General features: G+C 40.1%; 2 protein-coding genes across 3 annotated transcripts in view; one reads left to right on the top strand and one right to left on the bottom strand.

Annotated features, from left to right (window-relative positions):
• zfyve26 (zinc finger, FYVE domain containing 26) overlaps nucleotides 1-6,270 on the bottom strand; it is a 72,298-nt gene extending 66,028 nt beyond the window's left edge. For both annotated transcript variants that reach the window (XM_061969035.1, XM_061969036.1), the window contains exons 1-3: nucleotides 6,160-6,270; nucleotides 2,827-3,104; nucleotides 149-224 (exon numbers count right to left, since the gene is read on the bottom strand). In XM_061969035.1, the coding sequence (XP_061825019.1) occupies nucleotides 149-224; nucleotides 2,827-3,026 (276 nt within the window). In that variant the 5' untranslated portion in view covers nucleotides 3,027-3,104; nucleotides 6,160-6,270. The remainder of the gene's footprint in view (nucleotides 1-148; nucleotides 225-2,826; nucleotides 3,105-6,159) is intronic.
• A 445-nt stretch (nucleotides 6,271-6,715) lies between these two features.
• LOC133611878 (galectin-related protein B) lies at nucleotides 6,716-17,922 on the top strand. The gene is made up of 4 exons (XM_061969037.1): nucleotides 6,716-6,800; nucleotides 7,002-7,087; nucleotides 13,940-14,144; nucleotides 17,743-17,922. Exons 1-4 carry the CDS (start codon nucleotides 6,774-6,776, stop codon nucleotides 17,884-17,886), a joined length of 462 nt encoding a protein of 153 aa, XP_061825021.1. The 5' UTR covers nucleotides 6,716-6,773; the 3' UTR covers nucleotides 17,887-17,922.
• The last annotated feature ends 251 nt before the right edge of the window (nucleotides 17,923-18,173 follow it).

Here is an 18,173-nt window from a genome sequence, read left to right as displayed (position 1 = left end):
AGTTTTAGTAGTCAGTCCCTTACTGACTTGTATTAGTTTCTTGAGCTCTTAATTTACGTTTTGTGTGTCTGTGACATTTTCCCGCTGCATTGCAAAAAAACACTCCTCAACACAATAATTGTAGTAAGTTCTGTTAGTTCCACTTTACCCGCTCTTCCGTCTGTTTCTCCAAAACCTGAAGCCAAAACCATGCCAGCATGTGTGGACTGCCCACAGACTCCCACCTAAAAGCACACATTGTTGTTTACACAACACATTTAAATGAATAAAACACACAAAGAAAGCCGGAAAAACATGAGTTAAAGCAATAACGTTGTAAAATGACGACATGTTGTACTAGGGCTGGGCGATATGGCCGATATTTGTGTTTTATATCGGTCGATATCGATAATAATTGATATTTTTAAAACCTATGGGAAAAAAAGTTGCAGGAGAAAAACATAATAACTAGAGATGTCCGATAATGGCTTTTTTGCCGATATCCGATATTGTCCAACTCTTAAAGGCCTACTGAAACCCACTACTACCGACCACGCAGTCTGATAGTTTATAAATCAATGATGAAATCTTAACATTGCAACACATGCCAATACGGCCGAGTTAGCTTACTAAAGTGCAATTTTAAATTTCGCACGAAATATCCTGCTGAAAACGTCTCGGTATGATGACGTCAGCGCGTGACAACACGGATTGTAGAGGACATTTTGGGACAGCATGGTGGCCAGCTATTAAGTCGTCTGTCTTCATCGCAAAATTCCACAGTATTCTGGACATCTGTGTTGGTGAATCTTTTGCAATTTGTTCAATGAACAATGGAGACAGCAAAGAAGAAAGCTGTAGGTGGGAAGCGGTGTATTGCGGCCGACTGCAGCTACACAAACACAGCCGGTGTTTCATTGTTTACATTCCCGGAAGATGACAGTCAAGCTTTACCATTGGCCTGTGGAGAACTGGGACAACAGAGACTCTTACCAGGAGGACTTTGAGTTGGATACGCAGACACGGTACCGTGAGTACGCAAGCAGCTGCGGCTTCCAAACATTTGATCGCTTGCCCGTACGTGCGTGCCACTATGTGCATGTCACGTACGTAAATTTTGGGACTTTGGGGAAATATATGTGCTGTATGAACTTTGGGGAGGTGAACGGTACTTTGGGTTGTGTGATTGAGTGTGTTGTGCAGGTGTTTGAGTTGTATTGGCGGGTTATATGGACGGGAGGGGGGAGGTGTTTGTTATGCGGGATTAATTTGTGGCATATTAAATATAAGCCTGGTTGTGTTGTGGCTAATAGAGTATATATATGTCTTGTGTTTATTTACTGTTTTAGTCATTCCCAGCTGAATATCAGGTCCCACCCGCCTCTCACAGCATCTTCCCTATCTGAATCGCTCCCACTGCCCTCTAGTCCTTCACTCTCATTTTCCTCATCCACAAATCTTTCATCCTCGCTCAAATTAATGGGGAAATCGTCACTTTCTCGGTCCGAATCGCTCTCGCTGCTTGTGGCCATGATTGTAAACAATGTGCAGATGTGAGGAGCTCCACAACCTGTGACGTCACGCTACTCGTCTGCTACTTCCGGTACAGGCAAGGCTTTTTTATCGGCGACCAAAAGTTGCAAACTTTATCGTCGATGTTCTCTACTAAATCCTTTCAGCAAAAATATGGCAATATCGCAAAATGATCAAGTATGACACATAGAATGGACCTGCTATCCCCGTTTAAATAAGAAAATCGCATTTCAGTAGGCCTTTAATTATCGATTCCAATATCAACCGATACCGATATATACAGTCGTGGAATTAACATTGTTATGCCTAATTTTGCTGTGATGCCCCGCTGGATGCATTAAACAATGTAACAAGGTTTTCCAAAATAAGAGAACAACTTCAACTCAAGTTATGGAAAAAAGTGCCAACATGGCACTGCCATATTTATTATTGAAGTCACAAAGTGCATTATTTTTTTTTAACATGCCTCAAAACAGCAGCTAGGAATTTGGGACATGCTCTCCCTGAGAGAGCATTAGGAGGTTGAGGTGGGGGGATAGGGGGTAGCGGGGGGTGTATATTGTAGCGTCCCGGAAGAGTTAGTGCTGCAAGGGGTTCTGGGTATTTGTTCTGTTGTGTTTATGTTGTGTTACGGTGCGGATGTTCTCCCAAATGTGTTTGTCTTTCTTGTTTGGTGTGGGTTCACAGTGTGGCGCATATTTGTAACAGTGTAATAGTTGTTTATACGGCCACCCTCAGTGTGACCTGTATGGCTGTTGACCAAGTATGCATGCATTCACTTGTGTGTGTGTCAAAAGCCGTAGATATTATGTGACTGGGCGGCTTACTGGAGCTCTGTACTTCTCCCTACGTCCATGTACACAGCGGCGTTTTAAAAAGTCATAAATTTTACCTTTTGAAACCGATACCGATAATTTTGAAACCGATACCAATAATTTCCGATATTACATTTTAAAACATTTATCGGCCGATAATATCGGCAGTCCGATAATATCGGACATCCCTAATAGTAACTGCAAATATTTGTATTTAAAATGTAACCTTCAGCTATCAAGGCAGAAAGGAAAGGAAATGTCAACACAAGCATGGAAAACACTCAAAGTAAAGAAATATCTACAATCACATTGAACACTTAACAATAACCCCCTAAAATGAAGATGGAAAAATAAAGAATACGTAAAAAAAGCTTAAGAAAGTGTAACAAAATAGTGCAAAGTGTGAAAATGTAAACAGAACTATTTTCTGCAGGTTTAGTTCCATTAGTTATTGCGCTTGATATCGTTTTATTGGCCCGGCCCTACACATTGCACTCACTTGAACTTGTAAGGATGACAAACAGCGGCCTTGAGTATTTCCCGCAGCTTCTCCGAGTGTCCTGTGGACTTGACCAGCTGAGGCACGCAAGCGCTTGCCAGCTCCCACTCGCCACACCTCAGGCACCTCTTGAAGTACTCGAAGAGGTCCTGAAGCGAGGTCTCGGCCTCGCAGCCAAAAGCATGCATCGCCGGCTCCATTGGGACACAGCTCCGGCTCAAGGGGAGGTGTGCTCCGGTGTTAGGTGTGGTCCAGAAGGAGAATGGAGACTTCTTAACCTGAAAGGAAGCAAAACAGTAATCATTTGAATGTCTCCGGGAAGGCTTGACACACTGTTTATTGATCCAAAAGGGAGTTTTGCAGCAACGTCCCTTTTAGGGCTGCAACAAATAATCAATTAAATCAATTAGAAAAACCGTTGGATTTATATTCTGTTGCTTTGATGAATGATTAGGCGCGGTGGGACTCAAACTTGTTTGGCCTCATTTCTCTTTGGCACATAACAAATAATGGAAATTGGGTTTTTAGATAGGGTGAGAAGCTCTGTCATCCGGGAGGAGCTCAAACTAAAGCCGCTGCTCCTCCACATCGAGAGGAGCCAGATGAGGTGGTTCGGGCATCTGGTCTGGATGCCACCCGAACGCCTCCCTCGGGAGGTGTTTCGGGCACGTCCCACCGGTAGAAGGCCACGGGGAAAACCCGGGACACGTTGGGAAGACTATGTCTCCCGGGAGGAGCTGGACGAAATGGCTGGGGAGAGGGAAGTCTGGGCTTCCCTGCTTAGGCTGCTGCCCCCGCGACCCGACCTCGGATAAGCAAAAGAAGATGGAAGGATTTTTTTTTTTTTTGTCCTGTCCAGCCTCTCAGGCAAATTTTGATTGATTGATTGAGACTTTTATTAGTAGATTGCACAGTTGCATCATATAGTTGATGTAGATGCCCATATCGGCTGTTCAGATTTACTTTACAAAAGAGAAGTGTAGGATACTTCTCTTGTTGCCTTATTTGTATTTGACTTTATTAAATGTATTTATATTATCATTTGGTGCAGCCGGGCCGGAGCAGGAGGGGATAGAAACAGAAAAAAAGGAAGACAGAGGGGGAAATTGTGGGGACAAGAGGGGGATTAGACAGAGAGACAGAAACAACAACAGCAAACACAACAAGAACAACAATAGAGCAACATCAGCAAATACGACATGTACAAATATGATGGTAAAAGTGATAGCAAATAAGCAGTTAGCGAAATAAAAAATAATACAGAAATGACAATGACCATTATTACACTACAAATGGAGCAATACAAATACCAATAGAAATAGCGCTATTGATAATGAATAATACCAATAATTTACCTCCATTATCAACAATACCGTTGTTCAAATGCAACAATACATATACCTAATGATAACTAGATATACGAAAGAATGCAGAAAAATGGAGGGGAAGAAAGAGAAGCAACCTATATTAACCTTGTAAATTGTTCTAGTAACAATAGGTTAAGCTTTGTCAGTGTGCCATGTGTTATACCCAGATTACCCTAGGGCAGTGGTTCTCAAATGGGGGTACGCGTACCCCTGGGGGTACTTGAAGGTATGCCAAGGGGTACGTGAGATTTTTTTTAAATATTCTAAAAATAGCAACAATTCGAAAATCCTTTATAAATATATTTATTGAATAATACTTCAACAAAATATGAATGTAAGTTCATAAACTCAGTGAAGCACAAGCTCAGGTTTCTCACTAAAATGTCTGTCAAAAAGAACTGTGAAAAGAAATGCAACAATGCAATATTCAGTGTTGACAGCTAGACTTTTTGTGGACATGTTCCATAAATATTGATGTTAAAGATTTATTTTTTTGTGAAGAAATGTTTAGAATTAAGTTCATGAATCCAGATGGATCTCTGTTACAATCCCCAAAGAGGGCACTTTAAGTTGATGATTACTTCTAGGTGTAGAAATCTTTATTTATAATTGAATCACTTGTTTATTTTTCAACACGTTTTTAGTTATTTTTATATCTTCTTTTCCAAATAGTTCAAGAAAGACCACTACAAATGAGCAATATTTTGCACTGTTATACAATTTAATAAATCAGAAACTGATGACATATTGCTGTATTTTACTTCTGTATCTCTTTTTTTCAACCAAAAATGCTTTGCTCTGATTAAATGATAAATGATAAATGGGTTGTACTTGTATAGCGCTTTTCTACCTTCAAGGTACTCAAAGCGCTTTGACACTACTTCCACATTTACCCATTCACACACACATTCACACACTGATGGAGGGAGCTGCCATGCAAGGCGCTAACCAGCACCCATCAGGAGCAAGGGTGAAGTGTCTTGCTCAGGACACAACGGACATGACGAGGTTGGTACTAGGTGGGGATTGAACCAGGGACCCTCGGGTTGCGCACGGCTACTCTCCCACTGCGCCACAGGGGGTACTTGAATTAAAAAAATGTTCACAGGGGGTACATCACTGAAAAAAAGGTTGAGAACCACTGCCCTAGGGCAACAACGTTAATATATGTTTGAAGAAACGTGATTATGTGCATGAGTGTATGTATGTATATGTACTTGTATATGTACAGTATGTGTATGTTTGTACAGTGAATGTATATGTACAGTATGTGTATATGTATGTTTGTACAGTGAATGTATATGTACAGTATGTGTATATGTATGTTTGTACAGTGAATGTGCGTGTGGATGTACAAACTTTGAGTATGTAGGTATGCACTGTATTTGTGTATGTATGTGGGAGCGTAGGTACCTATGTATGTATGTATGTATGTGAGTATATGTGTATTTGTATGTACAATATATTTGACTCCCAGTGTGTGTGGGATGCATGGATTTTTAGCTTTGTCGTTGTTGATGATGTGCATTTATTAGGAAATTTTTTTAGGTTGTGCCAAGCAGAAAACAAATATTTGTTTGTTTCTACTATTTCTCAAATAAAAACGCCGAAAAAAACCATTTGTTTATTTCAACTATTTCTCATAAAAAACGCACGATTGAGTCTACACAATTTAAAATAATTGTTTGGCTACACAAGAAAAAATTGATTGATTACTAAAATAATCTACACACCTTTATTTGTCGCATGGGGTTATTTAGTCCCACAAAACAGTTTTATTTGAGCTGATAGACTGTTAAAAATCCAGATATGTGTTTACTTTAAGCAGCAGTCCTTTCACATGTCGAAATGTCAAGTTAGCATTAGCATTAGCTTCAGCTTAGCTAAAAGTCTTCGCAAACTTCCAGAAACACCGGTAACGCTGTCGCGTCCAGTTACAAGGTTAAGCCTTAAATAAAATACTTACTCATGTCATTGTGTCGTTTTTTTGTGTAGTTTTCCCCCGAAACCTGGACGGTTGTTTACGCCGGGCTAGCTTACATTGTTCCGTTTAGGTAAGTGACTGTCGGTCAATCACGTGACTTGATCACCTGACTTGATGGCAGCTGATTGGTCAAGGGCGAAGCCTTGTGCTGCCTTCATGTGCTGTCGAAAATACAGCAACCTATTGTACAAAATGACATATTTTTTAGATTTAAAAAAATAAAAAACACAATTTAAGACATTAGTTATTTTCGTGCATTTAGTGGTCTCACTTCTCTTACAAACACGATCAAGTATGAAAAACAACAACACTGAAAATTTTAAAACGGAACTGACGCAAAGGCAGCATCAGTTGAGCGAACAATTTAGATTTGTGCAAAAATCTACACACTTAGTTTTCACATGCACACAATAATAATAATAATACTAATAATAATAATAATACAACAATAATAATAATAATTTAAAATGTATTTTAATGTTTAATGTGACTCCTCTCAACGAGATGTTGTCGCTATGGCAACAGGCTGAAGGTAGGATCAGTCCTTTTTGGCATCCCTTCTCCAAGCAGCCACACTGCGTCACGCCCTGGGTGGAATGGAGGACACGGACAAGAAAGGAAATGTATGTAGCCTCGTTTTCTTTGTTTGACACGGCATATGGTTTTAAATGCTTTTATTTAATGGATTATTGGGGGGGGGGGTTTATCCAGACTATTGTTTAAAATCTTTGTCAATAAAGCGTATTGCTCCCATCCTGGGCTCACGTCATCATCCGGCAAATCAGAAAGTCATATGGCGTCACCGTGCATGTATTGTCTCACAGGGGGAGTACATGGGCGAGATAAAGGGCGGTCTGCGGCCTTCGATGAAGCTGGTGGTGATGGGAATCGTTGCTAAGAAACCCAAAAGGTACGTGTGTTTGCAAGGTTGTGTACATGCTTTTTTTGTAGTACAGTAATGCATTTATGGTTAGTCCATGACTAGGACAGTAATAACAGAAGCTTACTAATACAGCCATCTATTGGTTTATATTTTTAAGACACATTACCGCCACATTACCGGGGGGGGGGGGGGGGGGGGGTGTATATTGTAGAGTCCCGGAAGAGTTAGTGCTGCAAGGGGTTCTGGGTATTTGTTCTGTCGTGTTTATGTTGTGTTACGGTGCGGATGTTCTCCCGAAATGTGTTTGTCATTCTTGTTTGGTGTGGGTTCACAGTGTGGCGCATATTTGTAACAGTGTTAAAGTTGTTGATACGGCCACCCTCAGTGTGACCTGTACGGCTGTTGACCAAGTATGCCTTGCAGTCACTTGTGCGTGTGAAAGCCATAGATATTATGTGACTGGGCCGGCACGCAAAGGAAGTGCCTTTATGGTTTGTTAACGCTCTGCACTTCTCCCTACGTCCGTGTACACAGCGGCGTTGTAAAAAGTCATACATTTTACTTTTTGAAACCGATACCGATAATTTTGAAACCGATGCCGATATTTTCCGATATTACATTTTAAAGCATTTATCGGCCGATAAAACCGGCAGTCCGATATTATCGGACTTCCCTAGTTGGCATGCTAGCTTTTTTTTATTATTTTTTTAGCTAATTTTGGTTCTGGATGCATGCTAACGTTAGCATACTAGCATTTTAAACAGATTTTTCAGGCATACTGCAAATTATTTTCTACTTGACAAGATTTTCAATCAATCAATCAATCAATGCTTATTTATATAGCCCTAAATCACAAGTGTCTCAAAGGGCTGCACAAGCCACAACGACATCCTCGGTACAAAGCCCACATAAGGGCAAGGAAAAACTCACCCCAGTGGGACGTCGATGTGAATGACTATGAGAAACCTTGGAGAGGACCGCACATGTGGGTAACCCCCCCCTCTAGGGGAGACCGAATGCAATGGATGTCGAGTGGGTCTGACATAATATTGTGAGAGTCCAGTCCATAGTGGATCCAACATAATAGTAAGAGTCCAGTCCATAGTGGGGCCAGCAGGACACCATCCCGAGTGGAGACGGGTCAGCAGCGCAGAGATGTTCCCAACCGATGCACAGGCGAGCGGTCCACCCCGGGTCCCGACTCTGGACAGCCAGCACTTCATCCATGGCCACCGGACCTGTGCCCCCCCCCGCCCCCTCCACAAGGAAGAGGGGAGCAGAGGAGAAAAGAAAAGAAACGGCAGATCAACTGGTCTAAAAGGGAGGTCTATTTAAAGGCTAGAGTATACAAATGAGTTTTAAGATGGGACTTAAATGCTTCTACTGAGGTAGCATCTCTAATTTATTTTAAATTGTATTTCTAGAAATGTGCCTGGTTTTAGGAGCTATTTACTTATTTGTACACAATGACTGAAAAAAAAAGCAGGCCCTGCATGCTAGCTTATTTAGGCAATTTAGCAGGTATACGCCTTAGTGTCATATATTAACCCTTGTGTAATGTTCATATTGTTGTTACTCAGCCAGCGTTTGTGGGTCTGATGGACCCATTGCATTTTGTGGCTTTTAATGCCTCACAATCAAACACTTTTATGTTAAAATACTGAACAGATGTTTACCTTATCCCAATAAACATCTGTTCAGTATTTTAACATAAAAGTGTTTGATTGTGAGGCATTAAAAGCCACAAAATGCAACGGGTCCATCAGACCCACAAATGCTGGCTGCACGGAAAATTTCTCTGCCAGTTTCTGCATCCCAAAGGGATTCTTCTTTTGTGTTTCTGCACTTGCGGTTCCCACACAAGGTTGCAACATTGTTTGTCAACACCGTCTGCTCTCATTTTCTCGCACATTTGACCCTCTGATGTTCTGTGTACCTACACTCTGTCCTCCTCCTGTCTAGGCCTGCTGTGTGTGTGTGTGTGTGTGTGTGTGTGTGTGTGTGTGTGTGTGTGTGTGTGTGTTACACAGAACATCAATTTCCACACTTCTATTAGTGGACCCGGACATCTTATATGTAATAGAAACGTGTAAGGGGGTTGTAGAGTGTGGTCATTAAATATGTATTCTGATGTATGTTCTTCACAGAAAATGAGCCAAAGTCAGTGAGTCTCAGTTTGAAAAATTAATTAATGGTATCATTTTTTGTTGAATAAAAAATGAAAACGGGTGCCACTGTCAGGCTTGGTCAAAAGGATAGGACTCAGATGCAGAGTAGGGAATACTTCGACAGGCTTTTATTTTGACAGCTTCCTTTCACCTCCAGAGTCAGGGTAATACAATATCTATATTAACAAAAACTAGTCGGCGAAAAAGGTTCCAAAAAATAGGAACAACCGAAAATCACTCCAAAAGGAGGAAAACAAAAAAACAAAGACGAACTATAATTGGCGCAGTATATGCTATAAAATTTATTAACACAAAAGGTTCCAACAGGAAGAAGAAACAATGGCTATGAAACAGTCTACACTTATCTAATCTAATAAAGTTTAACAAAAAATTTCACTCAAAATGTTGAGGAAAGAATTATTCTTAAGAAAAAAACTGATAACTCACCACTTCGGCTGAAATAACAAAAAAATCACTCTGCTGAGGAGGAAAAAAGGAAAACTCAAAATAGCAACGAAGGAATTCAGGAACAAGGACTATAAACACAAGACGAGGCGAGGCAAGGCAAGGCAAGGCAAGGCATGGACATGGGTGCTAGAGAGGAACGAATACACGAGACAATCTGGCACACAACAAGGGGAGGCGTGGGCTTATAAGACACATGAGGGTAATGGGAAACAGGTGGAAACAATCAGGGGTCAGGGATGACGTCAGACTGATGACACAAAAGGAAGGGCAAGTGATCTGACATGAGAGTAGTTACTTTTCAAAGTAAAACATGCCACACAAGACAGAAGAAACCAAGACAAGACATCCCTCACCGTGGTGTGACAGCCACAGACCCGAACACCACACAAGGGTTAAGTTAAAGTACTCATGATTGTCACACACACACGTAGTGATGGGTTGATGAGGCGTCATGAAGCGTTTCGACACATTGCAAAACTGTATTGATACTGTGTTGATACTGTGTCACTAAATACTGACATCTGCTGGACATTAAAAATCCCTACAGGCAACCTATGGACCTACTCAACTGACACTGATTTTATGACCTAGTACAGTGGTTCTCAAATGGGGGTACGCGTACCCCTGGGGGTACTTGAAGGTATGCCAAGGGGTACGTGAGATTTTTTTTTAAATATTCTAAAAATAGCAAAAATTCAAAAATCCTTTATAAATATATTTATTGAATAATACTTCAACAAAATATGAATGTAAGGTCATAAACTCAGTGAAGCACAAGCTCAGGTTTGTCACTAAAATGTCTGTCAAAAAGAACTGTGAAAAGAAATGCAACAATGCAATATTCAGTGTTGACAGCTAGATTTTTTGTGGACATGTTCCATAAATATTGATGTTAAAGATTTTTTTTTTGTGTGAAGAAATGTTTAGAATTAAGTTCATGAATCCAGATGGATCTCTAATACAATCCCCAAAGAGGGCACTTTAAGTTGATGATTACTTCTATGTGTATAAATCTTTATTTATAATTGAATCACTTGTTTATTTTTCAACAAGTTTTTAGTTATTTGTATATCTTTTTTTCCAAATAGTTCAAGAAAGACCACTACAAATGAGCAATATTTTGCACTGTTATACAATTTAATAAATCAGAAACTGATGACATAGTGCTGTATTTTACTTCTTTGTCTTTTTTTTTCAACCAAAAATGCTTTGCTCTGATTAGGGGGTACTTGAATTAAAACAAAAATCACAGGGGGTACATTGCTGAAAAAAGGTTGAGAACCACTGACCTAGTATATACAGGTAAAAGCCAGTAAATTAGAATATTTTGAAAAACTTGATTTATTTCAGTAATTGCATTCAAAAGGTGTAACTTGTACATTATATTTATTCATTGCACACAGACTGATGCATTCAAATGTTTATTTCATTTAATTTTGATGATTTGAAGTGGCAACAAATGAAAATCCAAAATTCCGTGTGTCACAAAATTAGAATATTGTGTAAGGCTAATACAAAAAAGGGATTTTTAGAAATGTTGGCCAACTGAAAAGTATGAAAATGAAAAATATGAGCATGTACAATACTCAATACTTGGTTGGAGCTCCTTTTGCCTCAATTACTGCGTTAATGGGGCGTGGTATGGAGTCGATGAGTTTCTGGCACTGCTCAGGTGTTATGAGAGCCCAGGTTGCTCTGATAGTGGCCTTCAACTCTTCTGCGTTTTTGGGTCTGGCATTCTGCATCTTCCTTTTCACAATACCCCACAGATTTTCTATGGGGCTAAGGTCAGGGGAGTTGGCGGGCCAATTTAGAACAGAAATACCATGGTCCGTAAACCAGGCACGGGTAGATTTTGCGCTGTGTGCAGGCTCCAAGTCCTGTTGGAACTTGAAATCTCCATCTCCATAGAGCAGGTCAGCAGCAGGAAGCATGAAGTGCTCTAAAACTTGCTGGTAGACGGCTGCGTTGACCCTGGATCTCAGGAAACAGAGTGGACCGACACCAGCAGATGACATGGCACCCAAAACCATCACTGATGGTGGAAACTTTACACTAGACTTCAGGCAACATGGATCCTGTGCCTCTCCTGTCTTCCTCCAGACTCTGGGACCTCGATTTCCAAAGGAAATGCAAAATTTGCTTTCGTCAGAAAACATGACTTTGGACCACTCAGCAGCAGTCCAGCTGGTGTCGGTCCACTCTGTTTCCTGAGATCCAGGGTCAACGCAGCCGTCTACCAGCCAGTTTTAGAGCACTTCATGCTTCCTGCTGCTGACCTGCTCTATGGAGATGGAGATTTCAAGTTCCAACAGGACTTGGCGCCTGCACACAGCGCAAAATCTACCCGTGCCTGGTTTACGGACCATGGTATTTCTGTTCTAAATTGGCCCGCCAACTCCCCTGACCTTAGCCCCATAGAAAATCTGTGGGGTATTGTGAAAAGGAAGATGCAGAATGCCAGACCCAAAAACGCAGAAGAGTTGAAGGCCACTATCAGAGCAACCTGGGCTCTCATAACACCTGAGCAGTGCCAGAAACTCATCGACTCCATGCCACGCCGCATTAACGCAGTAATTGAGGCAAAAGGAGCTCCAACCAAGTATTGAGTATTGTACATGCTCATATTTTTCATTTTCATACTTTTCAGTTGGGCAACATTTCTAAAAATCCCTTTTTTGTATTAGCCTTACACAATATTCTAATTTTGTGACACACGGAATTTTGGATTTTCATTTGTTGCCACTTCAAATCATCAAAATTAAATGAAATAAACATTTGAATGCATCAGTCTGTGTGCAATGAATAAATATAATGTACAAGTTACACCTTTTGAATGCAATTACTGAAATAAATCAAGTTTTTCAAAATATTCTAATTTACTGGCTTTTACCTGTACAATAATATAAACCAAGTCATTGTATTTCATTTAGGATTATTTCATAACTTCATTTAAATAAAAATATATTTTTTGTCTTTTTTAGATACAGTCAATAAATAATGTGAACATGTATCATAACATGGAAATCTAAGAGAACGTGTTGTGAATGAGGATGCTTGTGGAACTGGAAATTATTATTTATTTTTTTTTACACATTTTTATTTTAAAAAAAAACAGTTTTTCCAATGTATTCAATTTTAGACGCTTTCTCTTCTTAGTTATTATTTCTCCGGCTGTAGAAAAGACCCACTCACAGGGCACAGAGGAGGCGTCAGTGCGACGCAGTTCGCGTATCGGTCACGTGACCAAAACAGCTCATGATCGGTCACGTGACTTTCTAAAAGCGGTACGCGCACCGACACAGGGTTTCGCTCTATGAGCTCGACGCATGCGCCGATGCATCGGTGTTGCCGGACCCATCACTACACACACGAGATGTGGCAAAATTATTCTTTGCATTTGACCCATCACCCTTGATCACCCCCTGGGAGGTGAGGGGAGCAGTGAGCAGCAGCATTTTTGGTGATTTAACCCCCCAATTCCAACCCTTGATGCTGAGTGTCAAGCTGGGAGGTAATGGGTCCCATTTTTATAGTCTTTAGTATGTGCTAACTCTTAGCATAGTATTGTTAGCATGCTAGCTTTTTTTTTAGCTCATTTTGATCACATTTTCTGATAGCATGTCAGTTCAGTTTTGGATCTTTAACATTCTCATGAAATTTCTACCGAATTTGTATTTTTTAGTTCTTCGGAAGCAATTTACATAGCGTACTGGTTTTGAAGGGTAAAACTACCAAAATGGTCCCCGCATCATTTGAGTTGGCATTCTCAGTGGCCTCGTGGTTGGAGTGTCCGCCCTGAGATCGGTAGGTTGTGAGTTCAAACCCCGGCCGAGTCATACCAAAGACTGTAAAAATGGGACCCATTACCTCCCTGTTTGGCACTCAGCATCAAGGGTTGGAATTGGGGGGTTAAATCACCAAAAATTATTCCCGGGCGCGGCCACCATAGCTGCTCACTGCTCCCCTCACCTCCCAGGGGGTGATCTAGGGTGATGGGTCAAATGCAGAGAATAATTTCGCCACACCTAGTGTGTGTGTGACAATCATTGGTACTTTAACTTGAACTTTTTAACGATTGATTGATTGATTGAGACTTTTATTAGTAGATTGCACAGTACAGTACATATTCCGCACAATTGACCACTAAATGGTAACACCCGAATAAGTTTTTCAACTTGTTTAAGTCGGGGTCCACGTTAATCAATTCATGGTAAAATAAGATGGGTATGTTTTTGAGCAGCATCGAGGTGGTGGTGTCCTGCAAGCCGCACAGGGAGGAAGACGAGGAGGACGGCGAGTCGGAGTCGGAAGGCGATGTGGGTCTCCAGCTGAAAGTCACCTTCACGGACAAGGCGGTCCAGCGCAACGCCCGGCTCGATGGGAAGTGGGGCCGTGCTGAAAACACCCTCTCTTTCTTCCCTTTTGCACCCGGAGAGCCTTTTAAGGTAGGTTCCTCCTCACAGCAGTGACGTCATCACCACAACTACCCAAGGAGCATTCTAAAAAAATAATAATATTAATGACATTTATTACACTGTCCAATCAGATGCAAGCATCTAAGAAAAAAAAAATTCCCAAAAAAGCAAATAAATTGTTATTATTAAATATCATTATTATATTGTTTATAAAAAAAATTTTTAAACAAAAAACTGATGATGAAGATACGTGATCTTAGTAAAACTAGCTAAAATGAACAGATGAACTGTTTACAACTCTTCTATTTCATTCTTATTTATATTTAATTCGTTCCATATTCAATTAAAATAATTGATACAGCATTGAAATAAATCATGAAAGAAAGGAGGCAAAAGTAAGTATAAATGTCTAAAGAAATATAAACTAGAAGATTTTATAGAATTTATATTACTCATCCATCCCTCGCCATCATGCGCTTCAAATATTGCAGCTTTACCACATCATGGGATATATATGTTTTTAAATTTAAGCTAACTCTACATTTCTTTTGTCCTTAACCTCTTAAGGGCCAAGCTGTTTGTTTACATGCTTTTTTTTATTTCTCTTTGCCATTTGGGCTTATTGGACCCTAATTAGAATTAAAAACTAAGAATCATCTTTTGATATGATGTACTTAGTCCATAAGTACACAAACGTGTACTTCATGTTTAGTGACATGCTAATTCTTATTTTTCCACTTTTTTTTCCCAAATTCCATTGTATGTTTTACTCTTCTGACACCACCAGATGGCAGTATAAGTTTTGGAAATAAGAGCTAAAAGGTGCTGTCCACGCATGTGGCCACTAAGGCTTTTATTAAGTGGTTTCAAGTATAAAATGGCTAAATAAATTAATGATAGTAGTACTAAAGTACAAACCCCAAAACCAGTGAAGTTGGCACGTTGTGTAAATGGTAAAAAAAAACAAAATACAATGATTTGCAAATCCTTTTCAACCTATATTCAATTGAATAGACTGCAAAGACAAGATATTTAACGTTTGAACTGGTAAATGTTGTTATTTTTTGCAAATATTATCTCATATGGAATTTGATGCCTGCAACATGTTTCAAAAAAGCTGCCACAAGTGGCAAAAAAGACTGAAAAAGTTGAAGAATGCGCATCAAACACTTATTTGGAACATCCCACAGGTGAACAGGCTAATTGGGAACAGGTGGGTGCCATGGTTGGGTATAAAAGTAGATTCCATGAAATGCTCAGTCATTAACAAACAAGGATGGGGCGAGGGTCACCACTTTGTGAACAAATGCATGAGCAAATTGTCTAGCAGTTTAAGAACAACATTTCTCAACCAGCTATTGCAAGGAATTTAGGGATTTCACCATCTACGGTCCGTAATATCATCAAAAGGTTCAGAGAATCTGGAGAAATCGCTGCACGTAAGAGGCAATGCCCGTAACCTTTGATCCCTCAGGCGATACTGCATCAAAAAGCGACATCAGTGTGTAAAGGATATCACCACATGGGCTCAGTAGCACTTCAGAAAACCACTGTCAGTAACCACAGTTCGTCGCTACATCTGTAAGTACAAGTTAAAACTCTATTATGCAAAGCCAAAGCCATTTATCAACAACACCCAGAAACGCCGCCGGCTTCGCTGGGCCCAAGCTCATCTAAGATGGACTGATACAAAGTGCTAGAAAAGCGCTATGCAAGTATAACTCATTCACCATTTGGTCAGTATCGTGGCCAGCGTCAGACAGCATTAATATATTGGATTAAAAGGTGACTATGTGCGTGTTATTTCATGTCTGGAGCTAGAGGGCTCTTATTTTTTCTGAAAAGACATAATTAGAAGGGTGTAAACAGGCTTTTTATGCTCGAGCTATGAAAGTAATTGATTTCCAATTGATGATTCGTACTTTGCGGACATTAACAATTAGGTAAATAACAGTGTTCAAGATTCAAGGTTCAAGGTTCAAGGTTCAACTTTATTGTCCCCGCGGGGAAATTTGTCTTGGACACAGTGCATCATTGCTTTCTTAACATACACAAAAACAACAGAACAAAAACACAAGCACAGACACAACCACAACCAGACAACAAACATTTAAACATCAGAACATGGAGCTTGATAGACTTAGGTGGCATTTTGATGTAGGCATAAAATCTACAGTATGGAGATAAAGATAAAGTACCAGTGTGCATTGCACTAGAGCTCATGGAAAAAGTGCTGTGTGCTAAAGTGCTTAGTTCTAAAGTGCTATGTGCTACAGTGCTATGTGCTAAAGTGCTATGTGCTAAAAAAGTGCTAACCTATGTGTTAACATTCTATTGCACATTGTTGGTCAGCTTAATAGAGGCTGGGACAAATGATAATTTAAGGCGGTTAGATTTGCATAGTGGGACCCGGAGTCTTCTCCCTGATGGCAGGGTTCCATATTCAGGGAAGAGTGGGTGTTGTGAGTTGGAAATAATTTTCTTAGCTTTTTTCTTAACTGCCTGCTCATATATGCTCTGTATAGGCTCATATTCTTTCCTCCCTACGATTTTCATTGCCGTTTTATGCATGCCGGCCAGTTTGCTTTTTAGCTTAACGGTTAGGTTGCCAAACCATGAGGTGATCCCGTATCTAATGATGCTCTCTACAATGGCACGGTAGAAAATCATCATGATGTGGCTGCTTACGCAGTACAATCTTAATCTTCGCAAAAAATATAGCCTCTGTTGCAGTCTATTGCACAGTTTGTCAATATGTGTCTTCAAGGGAGGGTTGTACATATAAAATTATATATAAATATATATATATATATATATATGTATATATATATATATATATATATATATATATATATATATATATATATATATATATATACACTATTTTACAGGTTGTGTCTCTTATTTTGTTGACAAACGCACTTAGAAGGTTGTAAACAGGGTATTCAATGTTACGTGCAGTAATTTCTCCAGATTCTCTGAACCTTTTGATGATTTTACAGACCGTAGATGGTGAAATCTCTAAATTCCTTGCAATAGCTGGTTGAGAAATGTTGTTCTTAAACTGTTCGACAATTTGCTCACGCATTTGTTGACAAAGTGGTGACCCTCGCCCCATCCTTGTTTGTGAATGACTGAGCATTTCATGGAATCTACTTTTATACCCAATCATGGCACCCACCTGTTCCCAATTAGCCCGTCCACCTGTGGGATGTTCCAAATAAGTGTTTGATGAGCATTCCTCAACTTTCTTAGTATTTTCCGCCACTTGTGCCAGCTTTTTTTGAAACATGTTGCAGGCATCAAATTCAAAATGAGCTAATATTTGCAAAAAATAACAAAGTTTTCCGGTTCGAACTTTAAGTATCTTGTCCTTGCAGTCTATTCAATTGAATATAAGTTGAAAAGGATTTGCAAATCATTGTATTCTGTTTTTATTTACCATTTACACAATGTGACAACTTCACTGCTTTTGGGGTTTGTATAACAAAACAACAATCTGTATACTGTGGGATATCTAATAAACATTTCAATGACTGCACTGAAAGGTGAAAATGATGACGTGAGGCAGGCCAGGTGTACTTAATGAAGTGTCTGCTATGTTACGATTTCCGATCCTTCCTGATAGATGGAGATCGTTTGTGAGCACCAGCAGTTTCGTATCCTGGTGGACGGTCAGCCTCTGTGTGGCTTCAGCCATCGTCTCCCTCAGCTGGCCAGCCTCACGGCCTTACGAGTCTTCGGGGATGTGCACCTCACCAAGGTGGCCTGAAGGGGCGACGGACAGAAAACACCTTTTTTTGGTGGGTGGGGGTGGGGGTGGGGGTGGGGGTAGAGTTAGACTAGACGGGGAGTGATTGTTTAGTTAGTTTCACACTTTGGAATCACAGCGGAAGACAAAGTGCCTTCACGTGTTTACCTTCAACATGCTGACTCATCAACATTGCAATACTACTTTTTTTTGGGAATGTTGTTCATTATGATCGACTGCAATAGAACGATTCATTCATAAAAAAAAAATATTGAACACTTCTGTTAAAATACAACACTAATATTCCG

Source organism: Nerophis lumbriciformis, linkage group LG08 (genome assembly GCF_033978685.3).
Source record: "Nerophis lumbriciformis linkage group LG08, RoL_Nlum_v2.1, whole genome shotgun sequence".
Lineage (NCBI taxonomy): Eukaryota > Metazoa > Chordata > Actinopteri > Syngnathiformes > Syngnathidae > Nerophis > Nerophis lumbriciformis.
Note: the sequence above shows the minus strand (reverse complement) of the source record. Positions and strands in the feature narration are given on the sequence as shown.

Coding starts and splice junctions, on each gene's coding strand:
- LOC133611878 (XM_061969037.1), top strand. CDS start 6,774: ATGGAGGACACGGACAAGAAAGGAAAT. Junction 6,801..7,001: donor ACACGGACAAGAAAGGAAAT/GTATGTAGCCTC, acceptor ATTGTCTCACAG/GGGGAGTACATGGGCGAGAT. Junction 14,145..17,742: donor CACCCGGAGAGCCTTTTAAG/GTAGGTTCCTCC, acceptor CCTTCCTGATAG/ATGGAGATCGTTTGTGAGCA.